The sequence below is a fragment of the Coregonus lavaretus genome (genome assembly GCF_964263955.1).
Source record: "Coregonus lavaretus genome assembly, chromosome: 31".
NCBI classification, from domain to species: Eukaryota; Metazoa; Chordata; class Actinopteri; order Salmoniformes; family Salmonidae; genus Coregonus; species Coregonus lavaretus.
This window is the reverse complement of record NC_140018.1, coordinates 25130682-25142523: the sequence shown is the minus strand read 5'-3', so window position 1 is coordinate 25142523 and position 11842 is coordinate 25130682. Positions and strand designations below refer to the sequence as shown.

The following is an 11842-nucleotide window of genomic DNA, read 5'->3' as shown; positions in this document are numbered from 1 at the left end:
CAAATATCCAGTTTCTCTGCGCTTCAACAGACTAGATGTTTCCATCAAACCTTTCATACTATTTCAGAGAAATGATAACTATCCAAAGTGATGGAGACTCTGTATGTTTATGACATCAGAGCAGGGTAACAGGGGCTAACGTCTGGATTGACCCCCCCAGCACCGGGCCCGGGCTGGGTAAACTATTAACCAGGCAGCAGTAAATCCTCTTAGCAATCACAGGGTTGTTTAAACAACCGCACAAAGTCCAAATCACCAGTGGTATTTCTACAGTAGAATATCACAGGGCCAAAGGCCTCAGTCTCACCAGTTACCACCATCAGTATGTCCAGCTTGGTGTTGTTTCTCAGAGAGGTTCTCAGGGAGGTCCCTGGATGGCTGCTGTGTGTTGGGGTCTTCCTGCCCGTCACTCTGCTGCTGATACAGATCATGGTTTACCTGAACTGGAAGCTGAAGGAAGGTAATTCAACTGCACTCTGCTTTGTCTTTCATAACAGCTAACAAATGAGTGATTTTGGACAATGTACAATTAGATGATAAATACTGTCAATATCTTCTTACTTGTCTACAACGTATTACTTGTAGCATATTGTTACTGGACAACCAGCCCGTGTAAACGTGGTATGATTTGACCAGCATATTACTGAATTACAGCTGCATTAGCATAGAAACAGGACTACTTTTCAAACAAAAAAACAATTCTGAGAACAGTTCACCCTGTCTGAGAGAACCATAACAGTCTTTGGAAAGCTTATTCGTGTGGAGCTGGCCTAAAGGCTTGGTCAATAGTCGATATTTTCTCCACTTCTTCATTATTGATAGTATTACTGATGGAGCTCTGCCTCTCAGCTGGGCTCAGACCTCACAGCCTTCAAACAGTGCTGGCTGTAGACAGAGAAGATGTGACCCCACACATACACAAAGAGACAGACTCACTATATTCTTTCTTTATCTCAGTAGAGGCAGAGTTGTCTGCAGCACCTCACCCCAGGGACACGGCCTCCAGGCAGAGCAACAGAACCACATTACCCAGGCAGAGACGACGGGCTGGGGGGAGAATGTACACCTGAGAAGGGGAACTGTGGATGGCCCCATGCTGGATATTGCCCTGCTGGGTACAGTACAGCCCTCTGAGAACTCATTTGCAGACAGAATAGTGTCACAGGGAGAGTACAGTGGATGGAGATGCTGAATACAAGTACTGAGGACTATCCACTGCCAGATCATGGATAAAACACCAGCTAAACCATGGAGTGAAGCAACAACCAATATGGAATTCCAAATCACTGTTTACAAACTGTTGGACTGCAGAGACAATGTGTATTTTTTATTACTGAAATGATAGTGTTTATTGTACCTTCGGTATTAAATTATTTCTAAGAATGGTTCAAGTTCTTTTCAGATTATTTCCTATGGTTGAAAAGGTTAAGAAACCCAGATGTCCACAATAAGCTTTTGTTAAAGGGATACTTCGGATTTTGGCAATTTTATTTCACCTTTATTTTTCCAGGTAAGACAGTTGAGAACAAGTTCTGCGACCTGGCCAAGATAAAGCAAAGCAGTGCGATAAAAACAACAGAGTTACATATGCGGTAAAACAAAACATAAAGTCAGAAATACAACAGAAAATATATACAGTGAGGGAAAAAAGTATTTGATCCCCTCCTGATTTTGTACGTTTGCCCACTGACAAAGAAATGATCAGTCTATAATTTTAATGGTAGGTTTATTTGAATAGTGAGAGTCAGAATAACAACAAAAAAAGCCAGAAAAACGCATGTCAAAATTGTTAGAAATTGATTTGCATTATAAATGAGGGAAATAATTATTTGACCCCAAGAACACCATCCCCACCGTCAAACATGGAGGTGGAAACATTATGCTTTGGTGGTGTTTTTCTGCTAAGGAGACAGGACAACTTCACCGCATCAAAGGGACGATGGACATGTACCGTCAAATCTTGGGTGAGAACCTCCTTCCCTCAGCTAGGGTATTGAAAATGCGTCGTGGATGGGTATTCCAGCATGACAATGACCCAAAACACACGGCCAAGGCAACAAAGGAGTGGCTCAAGAAGAAGCACATTAAGGTTCTGGAGTGGCCTAGCCAGTCTCCAGACCTTAATCCCATAGAAAATCTGTGGAGGGAGCTGAAGGTTCGAGTTGCCAAACGTCAGCCTCGAAACCTTAATGACTTGGAGAAGATCTGCAAAGAGGAGTGGGACAAAATCCCTCCTGAGATGTGTGCAAACCTGGTGGCCAACTACAAGAAACGTCTGACCTCTGTGATTGCCAACAAGGGTTTTGCCACCAAGTACTAAGTCATGTTTTGCAGAGGGGTCAAATACTTATTTCCCTCATTAAAATGCAAATCAATTTATAACATTTTTGACGTGTTTTTCTGGATTTTGTTGTTGTTATTCTGTCTCTCACTGTTCAAATAAACCTACCATTAAAATGAGACTGATCATGTCTTTGTCAGTGGGCAAACGTACAAAATCAGCAGGGGATCAAATAATTTTTTCCCCTCACTGTATACAGTGTGTGCGAATGTAGTAAATTATGGAGGTAAGGCAATAAATAGGCCATAGTGAAAAATAATTACAATTAGTATTAACACTGGAATGATAGATGTGCAAAAGATGATGTGCAAATATAGATACTGGAGTGCAAATTAGCAAAATAAATAACAATATGGGGATGAGGTAGTTGGGTGGGCTAATTTCAGAATGGCTGTGTACAGGTGCAGTGATCGGTAAGCTGCTCTGACAACTGATGCTTAAAGTTAGTGAGGGAGATAAGTCTCCAGCTTCAGAGATTTTTGCAGTTCGTTCCAGTCATTGGCAGCAGAGAACTGGAAGGAATGGTGGCCAAAGAAGGTGTTGGCTTTGGGGATGACCAGTGAGATATACCTGCTGGAGCGCAGACTACGGGTGGGTGTTGCTATGGTGACCAGTGAGCTAAGATAAGGCAGGGATTTGCCTAGCAGTGATTTATAGATGACCTGGAGCCAGTGGGTTTGGCGACGAATATGTAGTGAGGTCCAGCCAACAAGAGCGTACAGGTCACAATGGTGAGTCGTATATGGGGCTTTGGTGACAAAACGGATGGCACTGTGATAGACTACATCCAATTTTCTGAGTAGAGTGTTGGAGGCTATTTTGTAAATGACATCGCCGAAGTCAAGGATCGGTAGGATAGTCAGTTTTACGAGGGCATGTTTGGCAGCATGATTTGTCAGGATGAGATCTATGAGGGTGCCCATGATTACAGATTTAGGGTTGTACCTGGTAGGTTCGTTGATAATTTGTGTGAGATTGAGGGCATCTAGTTTAGATTGTAGGTTGGCCGGGGTGTTAAGCATATCCCAGTTTAGGTCACCAAGCAGTACGAACTCTGAGGATAGATGGGGGGCAATCAATTCACATATGGTGTCCAGGGCACAGCTGGGGGCTGAGGGGGGTCTGTAGCAAGCGGCAACAGCGAGAGACTTATTTCTGGAAAGGTGGATTTTTAGAAGTAGAAGCTCAAACTGTTTGGACACAGACCTGGATAGTATGATAGAGTTATGCAGGCTATCTCTACAGTAGATTGCAACCCAACCCCCTTTGGCAGTTCTATCTATACGGAAAATGTTGTAGTTGGGGATGGACATTTCTGAATTTTTGGTGGCCTTCCTAAGCCAGGATTCAGACACTGCTAGAACATCAGGGTTGGCGGAGTGTGCTAACGCAGTGAATAACTCAAACTTAGGGAGGAGGCTTCTGATGTTAACGTGCAAGAAACCAAGGCTTTTACGGTTACAGAAGTCAACAAATGATGCAATGAGGCCCTTTATCTACTTCCCCAGAGTCAGATGAACTCGTGGATACCATTTTCATGTCTCTGCGTGCAGTTTGAAGGAAGTTGCTGCATGCTAGCAGATACCCATAGACTTCCACTGTATTGTGTTAAAGAATGTAATTTTAGTGATAACATACTCGCTTAGGATCTCACTTGGTGAAGGCCAAAGGACTGAACATTGAATGCAACAACCATGTCACTGTCACTAAACAAATACAGTCATGGGTGGTAACTCTACAATTCATTCGAAAGGCAAGGCACTCTGGGAAATTTGCAAATAAGGCTTTACAGTCAGAGTAAGAGAGGCTTTACATTACAGTAACAGTATTGGATACCATAAAATACAGTACAGTAACACTGTTCCTTTTTTTCTCACAGTAACTTACAGGTTGCCAGTAAGTTACTGTAAAAACTACTTTTCATTTTTTACAGTGCATATTTGTGTAGTTCCAGTAGTTAGCTACATCAACTACATTGCAAAAAAAGTAATTAACTACTGAAAACACTAACTAGATTTGAATTTAGTTCAAGTACCACCAAGCTACTGCAAAATGTAGTTAAATTACTAGTTGAACTACATGTAGTTCACTACTCCCTAACACTGGTAAAAAGGAACCAAAGTCATCCAATCAGAGAATAACAAACTTTTATTTCAACAGTGTTACACAGAGTTTGGGGTGGCTGTGGTGGAGACAACATTTTAAAGCTGCTAAAAATCTAAGATTATCTGCTATACACTGGGTCCAAAGAGCAAATTGATACCATCATTGGGTTTGGTGAGGTTGGTCAGATTGCAGAGAGTGCTAAGGGCAGCGATCTCCTTTATCTACAGGTAAAAGATACAAATAGTGGCAATTTTGTGTTTCTTTTAGTTGTCAAAAAACCTCTGAAATATATTAAAAATATTTAAAAGGGGCAAACAAACCCACCTCATCAACATCTAAATCAGTTTACAGATTGACAAAAAACTTTAAAAGATAGCAAAAAATATAAGTTTCTACAAATATATTTCTGATGAATGATGCCAAAAAGTTATGGAAAAGCTAAAGTTTCCAAGCTGCCTAATGTTTCATGATTTTTTGTAGATTTTTTTTTAATTTAATTTTGTTTTCTGAGGGAGGTAGAGGAAAAGCACCTGCCCTTTAATGGAATGTTTTTGTTTTGACTGCATAGAGAAGAAAACGTGTTGGCACTGTAGTGCAATGTACAAAATGACACAGTGCTTCGTCCTTTGTTAGTCCCTTGGAAACTCACCCAATTAAATACAATTTGCTGTTCTTCCTTTTCCCCCAAAAACAGATAAACATTTGACTCTAAAGACAACATGGAACAAGACCAGGTCCAAGGCTAATATACCCACTTAGTCTTAATACCTGTCCACCTGCAACTGCATGAATACAGGAAGATAGATATTGAAATGACTTTTTCATAACATTACCTGTCTGTACATACTAGGAATGTGAATACTACTCAACAATAAAAATGATCACATGATACATTCTATCTGGTTCTAATAATGGCAGATTTTTTTCTTATTTTTGCAAAAAGCACAAAACAATTTAAACACGCTACAAATGTTAGCTAAGTGGTTCTCTTCTGAGTGATAAAAAAGGAAGGTGTGCGATGAAACACACAGGAGTTCAGCCTCGGTGTTGTCCGACGTAGTCTTCCCACCAGGTTGACTCTCGGTTTGGGAGATGACAGGAGTTTCTCAAACATCCAAGTATGAACTTCACAGGCTCTTCAGCTCTGCGAAAGAGAAAGAATAGAAGGATGGAATATTCAATTCAACATGAAGGAGTGTCGAGTACCACCAACTGGAGTAATTGTACAGATAAGGTCCAAATACCAAGTGTCTGGAGCTTTAATTGAAATCACCTAAAATAAGTTGGTATGGTAATGCAACTGCCTTGCACTGATTAACAGTGTATTATACAGTTGATCATATCTGCTATTTTTAACTATTCTAATTTACTTAGGAAGCGTTAATCTGCTTCGGCAAAAGTGGCTGAGTCGCCTTGAGCTAAAACAGCAGAAATTGGATTCTCATTCGATACTAGCCTACTGGGATTAAAAGACACCATGTCCTTAAGGCAAACCCAAAACCAGGTAGTACTCCAGCGCCTGCTTCAAAGTATTTTGATGAGCGAGGCATCTCATGTCCTGCCAGGTACAGTGCCTTCAGAAAGTATTCACACCCTTTGACTTTTTCCACAGTTTGTTGTGTTACAGCTTGAATTTAAAATGGATTCAATTGAGATTTTTTTGTCGCTGGCCTACACACAATACCCCATAATGTCAAAGTGGAATTATGTTTTTGCTGAATGGTCTTGAGTCAATAGGTATTCAACCCCTTTGTTATGGCAAGCTTAAATAAGTTCAGGAGTAGAAATTTGCTAAACATGTCACATAAATTGCATGGACTCAATCTGTACGCAAAAATAGTGTTTAACATGATTTTTGAATGACTACCTCATCTCTATACCCCACACATACAATTATCTGTAAGGTCCATCAGTCGAGCACTGAATTTCAAGCACAGATTAAACCACAAAGATTTTCCAATGCCTCACAAAGGAGGGCACCAATTGGTAGAGGAGTAAAAATACAAAAAACAGACATTAAATATGCCTTTGAGGATGGTGAAGTTATTAATTACACTTTGGATGTTGTATCAATACACCCAGTCACTACAAAGATACAGGCGTCCTTCCTAACTCAGTTGCCGGAGAGGAAGGAAACTGCTCAGGGATTTCACCATGAAGCCAAATGGTGACTTCAAAACAGTTACAGAGTTTAATGGCTGTGATAGGAGAAAACTGAGGATGGATCAACAACATTGTAGTTACTCCACAATACTAACCTAATTGACAAGAGTGAAAAGAAGGAAGCCTGTACAGAATAAAAATACTCCAAAACATGCATCCTGTTTGCAACAAGGCACTAAAGTAATACTGCAAAGCAATACACTTTTTGTGCTGAATACAAAGTGTTATGTTTAGGGCAAATCCAATATAACACATTACTGAGTACCACTGAATATTTTCAAGCATAGTGGTGGCTGCATTATTTTATGGGTATGCTTGTAATCGTTAAGGACTGGGGAGTTTTTCAGGATAAAAAAGAAACGGAATGGAGCTAAGCACAGGCAAAATCCTACAGGAAAACCTGGTTTAGTCTGCTTTCCACCAGACACTGGGAGATGAATTCACCTTTCAGCAGGACAATAAACTAAAACACAAGGCCAAATCTACACTGGAGTTGCTTACCAAGAAGACAGTGAATGTTCCTGAGTGGCTGAGTTAACGTTTTGACTTAAATCTGCGTGAAAATCTATGGCAATACCTGAAAATGGTTGTCTAGCAATGATCAACAACCAATTTGTCAGAGCTTGAAGAATTTTGAAAAGAATACTGGGCAAATGTTCCACAATTCAAGTGTGCAAAGCTCTTAGAGACAAATCTGTAATCGCTGCCAAAGGTGATTCTAACATGTATTGACTCAGGGGGTTGAATACTTATCTAATCAAGATATTATTTATTTTTTTGACATTTTTATTTTTTACAAATGTTAGAATTTTTCTTCGACAGAGTATTGTGTAAATAGTTGACAAAAAAGGACAAATCCATTTTAATCCCACTTTGTAACACAAAGACAAGGGGTGTGAATACTTTCTGAAGGCACTGTAGGTAGAAAAGACAAAAGCACTTGATGATCTGACAAGAGCTGCCACAGCATTCTCACTGAAGGGTACACACGCTGCTACACCAATCAAAGCGCCATTCTATTCTCAGCAGCCGCTGCAGTCATGCTTATTTTCCCCCAAATTCAGCAGAACTGGAGAGGATGACAGAGCTAACAAGCGGGAAGGGCTGGCTCTGGCTGGAGGTCTCTATCTGGTCCTCCTCTGAAATGGAAATGGTGGAAATAAATGTAAACTGTAATGTAAAGTTCCTGTGCATCGGACCACTGCCATGACGGTCTGAGCTCGCCAAACGACCCATGGACATACCACTATATGGACAGGGTGGAGGCAGAGTATTCACACCCCTTGCTAGTTTGTTCAGAGTAATACCATAGTAATGAAGCCATAGTATCCACCCAGCACCCCCGAATTGACTGTAATTAACAATTGGCTCAAAGCCTCTGCCTTGCTGTGGGTACATTTGATCCTCCTGTGTGAATCCATTTCTTGCTCCTATTTGATGGGCCCATAGATACTGCTTTACGACTGAGGTGATTGAGGTGTATTCAAGACAATTCTCTGGGCTTGAACCAAGCTTTATGAGATTACAATGGATTGGAATGGTTCCAACTCCAAAGGCTGACAAGGTCGAGTAACTGATAAAATAGCTATTGTGAAGTGCTTTCAAGCTAAAAACCTACAGGGAATATTTGTTTTCTCTTCTCCTCCAGTACACCAGTTAATTAGCATTGTCATTAATCTGCTCTTCCGGTGTGTATGAGGTGTCATCTGTCTGGTGGAGAGTGTGCTGCCACAGTCTGCCAACACTGTCCATGTTAGAATACAGACAGTGATGTCACGAGGTTAGTGTAGCCAGTAAAACAAAACATTTTGACCAGAAAAAGTGATACATCTGCAGCAGTTTGGTTTGCGGACATTTTGTATGAACTTTACGATTCATCTCAAAATAGCTCAGTCATAAGTACAGACTGAGGGCAAACGGGGAGTTAAGAGAAAAGATGGAGAACTCAAAGAAAAAGACAAGGAGACAGTTAGTTCCACCCTGTGGGGGACTTATATCCGGCTGATGCATGTGATGTGCTGTCGGTTTGGGCTAGAAGGGCCACCGTAGACTCGCAGCAGAGAGGGACGATCCTTTACCACTTCACCCTAAACCCCCTAATCACCACACCCCTGAGCCTCCTGGTGGCTTCTGTTCCTTACCTGGTGCCTCAGTCCTCGCCCTCCTCTGCCAGCTCTGTCTCTTTGTGGACCACCACCCGTGTCACTGACATGTCAGGGTGCTGCTCTTTGGCTTCCTTTATAGCCTGGGCCAAGGCCTACCCGGGGTGGCAACGCCCCGGCAACAACACACCCAAAAGGAAAGGGAGACGATGGCATTAACGGAAATAAAGGAGAACAAAGGAACAGAAAACTAACAAAATGGAGGCGCTATGGATACAGATGAGAAAAGCAGCGGCGACAACAAAAAACGGCAAAACATAAAATGAAGACAAAGGATGGGAGGAGGGAGAGGGACATTCACATGGAAAGTACGGCTTGGACGTCTGCCCGTGCTTGTCCCTTTGGGGTTTGGGATGAACTTCTAATGTGGAAACATATGTTGTTGTGAATATTTGTGAGTTCAACAGGGACCTCTTTGCGTGGAGTGTATCTGTCTGCTGTACTCTTTAGTTTAATGACCAGATGAACTCTCATATGGAGGTATAAGACTCTTGACACTATAAATCAGAGAGCGAGGTCTTTTCACAGGGATCGATGCATCTCTTTCAGCTGAGACAATGACTGAAAACACTTAAGTCCTTATTGCCATTTCTAGTCTAAAAGGAGCAGACACCAGAGATACTGGGCCACCACATTTAATTCTCATTCTTGCTAAAATTGTCAATAATATATTCTCTCAGATATACCACATAACTGAACTGCACATATTATGAGTGGTTGACCTCAGTTGGTAGTATGGTACATTCTCATATTTCCATAAGTATAAATGTTCACTATATGGAAAATCTTGGACAGAAATGTAATAAGCCGACATCTTCCATTCAGTAATACAAGCTGCTGTGGTACACTGTGTAATTGGTTCCCACCAGAGGACGTGTCGGATTGGTGTGACTGACTTGACGCTCACCTGATCGTGGTCGATGTCTGAGTCTCCGGTGATGACAATGCGCTTCTCGATCCTGGTTTCTGAGAGACCACCTTTTAATGTCTGCAAACAGCCAAATGTTCAGGATAAGTACACAGACATACTGTATTAGTAAAACAACAAATCCTCCAGGCCCCGGTTTCCCAAAAGCATCTTAAGGCCAAGTTCATCGTTAGAACCATCGTAGGAGCATTGTTTAATCTCAGAGCTGTTTCCCAAAACCATTGTTACTAAAGTTGCACTTGAAAATGCTTGTTATTTACCGGCTGCCTCAAACCAGAACAGCTAAGTGCGTCATTAGATGCTTTTTTGCCCTTCCACGTCTTTATACACAGAAGAGCTCTTCTAAACATATAATCAAGATGTTTATCTGTGACCGCTGATAACTTCAGAACAAAGTTTACTACAAATATGAAGTTGCCAAAGTCTTTGCAATTGTTACAACCAGCAAAGGGTAAAAATGCTTCAAATTAAAACTGAGATGACTGCATTAAAATATAAATACAGCATAGGCTACATAAGGCCAATATATTTCAATAATATTGAAATACATTTCATGTTCAATCAATTGAGTTCTATTTAGCTAATTGTAGGCTACGGTCTGTAATTTTCTCAATTTCATGATGTGTAGGCCTAACATGCACAATGATATGGCCAATATTCGATTTAATACAGAGGATAGCCTAAGCGTTAGAATAAGCTGCCTCAATATTTGCAGCCATAGGTGATAATATCTATCTAGGAGCTGATCCAGAGGAGGCTTCCATTATGCACTGAGCCGAATTCCATGAAATTAAAATATGCGATCCTTAGAAGTACTGAATCAAGAGTATCTCCTTGCTCCAATGGAGGAGTATTTAAAAGAGAAAACAACCCCAGCTATGTGTATAAATGAATTTGGTGCCCGCCAGCAAGGGAGTAGAGGAAAACCAGAGCACTGTCCACTGCTGTTTGGTGTCTATTGATGCCAGGTGCGGCACACAAACTTGGGCTGGGGTTTGGCATCTATGAATCTGCACCAAGTCACAACAGAGGAATTCTGCCTGGGCTGGGTAGGTGCCAGTCACAGCCCCAAGCATCAACACAACAGACTACAGAGCAGGCTGCTCTTCATTTGCACACAGATTACACAGAATAATGCTGCCAGATGGGAATCCAGTCCTCCCTGCCAGAGCCCACAGTCTACATACCATGGCATTTACACAATGGACCAGGGAGAGCTGGGCTGTTACCTTGGTGATGGATGTGGCTTTGAGGTTACCATGGCAACGTGTGGTTGCCATGGTGAAGTGTGTGGTTCCCATGGTAAAGTGTGTGGTTCCCTTTTTGATGTGTGTGGCTACCACGGTGACGTGTGCGGTGACATGTAGTTACCTTGGTGATGTGTGTGGTGGTGGTGGTGCACAGTGACTCAGAGGTAATGGTTTGGGCTGTCATGAGAACGCCTGGTTCGCCGTCTCCACTGCCGTCCAGCTGGAGAACACACAGCGAGCCGATTAGAGCATCATATCGCCAGTCTGAACACTATCTATTTAGTGGTAGTGGGCCATCTGAGGAGTGGTCCTACCTGGGCAGCCTCGTACGTGATGGTCTTGGTCTCTGTGTGCACGATGGGAACCTCCTTAGTGGCAATCTCAGTCTTCTGGGCCGCAAACGTGTCTGAGATGGTCACCATCTCGGTCTTCACCACAGGAGGCTGGGGGGCAGGGGGAGAGAGTCAGGACAGACAAACACACACACTTCACATTTACCAAGGGCAAGGCAAACACAGCACAACCTCTAAAGCAGTAGGAACTGAACTCATGCACGAGCTGCAAATGAACATTACAAAAATGCACATAAGTATAAACTACAATCTCTTTGGCGTAACCATGCAACCATGCGCATGCAAGCTAAATTACCAACTGAAAAAGCAAAAAAATAAGCAAATGAAGCAAATAATAGAGGTTTTTGTAACTTTGATGTAACGGTACAATGCATTTTTGCTTTGATCTTTGCCACAGGCGACCAACAGCACGGTACAGACATGCATTGACGTTCCCACAAATGAACGGCGTGACATTTAAGTAAGTGCTTGGGAGGACGAGTCCTTGAAGACAGTCACGGCGGAGACGAAACCAAATTAATGCCAGTGACCAGGCAATG

The 11842-nt window shown here is 42.0% G+C and overlaps 1 protein-coding gene and 1 long non-coding RNA gene across 10 annotated transcripts in view; one reads left to right on the top strand and one right to left on the bottom strand.

Annotated features, from left to right (window-relative positions):
* Positions 1–251: 251 nt before the first annotated feature.
* Positions 252–1385, top strand: LOC311106458. The gene is made up of 2 exons (XR_014610331.1): positions 252–460; positions 958–1385. It is a non-coding gene; the product is annotated as an uncharacterized lncRNA (long non-coding RNA).
* A 3086-nt stretch (positions 1386–4471) lies between these two features.
* LOC311106707 (protein 4.1-like) overlaps positions 4472–11842 on the bottom strand; it is a 94389-nt gene continuing 87018 nt past the window's right edge. For all 9 annotated transcript variants that reach the window (XM_084149111.1, XM_084149105.1, XM_084149103.1 and 6 more), the window contains 5 exons: positions 11265–11393; positions 11072–11170; positions 9680–9760; positions 8752–8867; positions 4472–5591 (listed from right to left, as the gene is read on the bottom strand). In XM_084149111.1, coding sequence (XP_084005237.1) covers positions 8760–8867; positions 9680–9760; positions 11072–11170; positions 11265–11393 — 417 coding nt within the window. In that variant the 3' untranslated portion in view covers positions 4472–5591; positions 8752–8759. The remainder of the gene's footprint in view (positions 5592–8751; positions 8868–9679; positions 9761–11071; positions 11171–11264; positions 11394–11842) is intronic.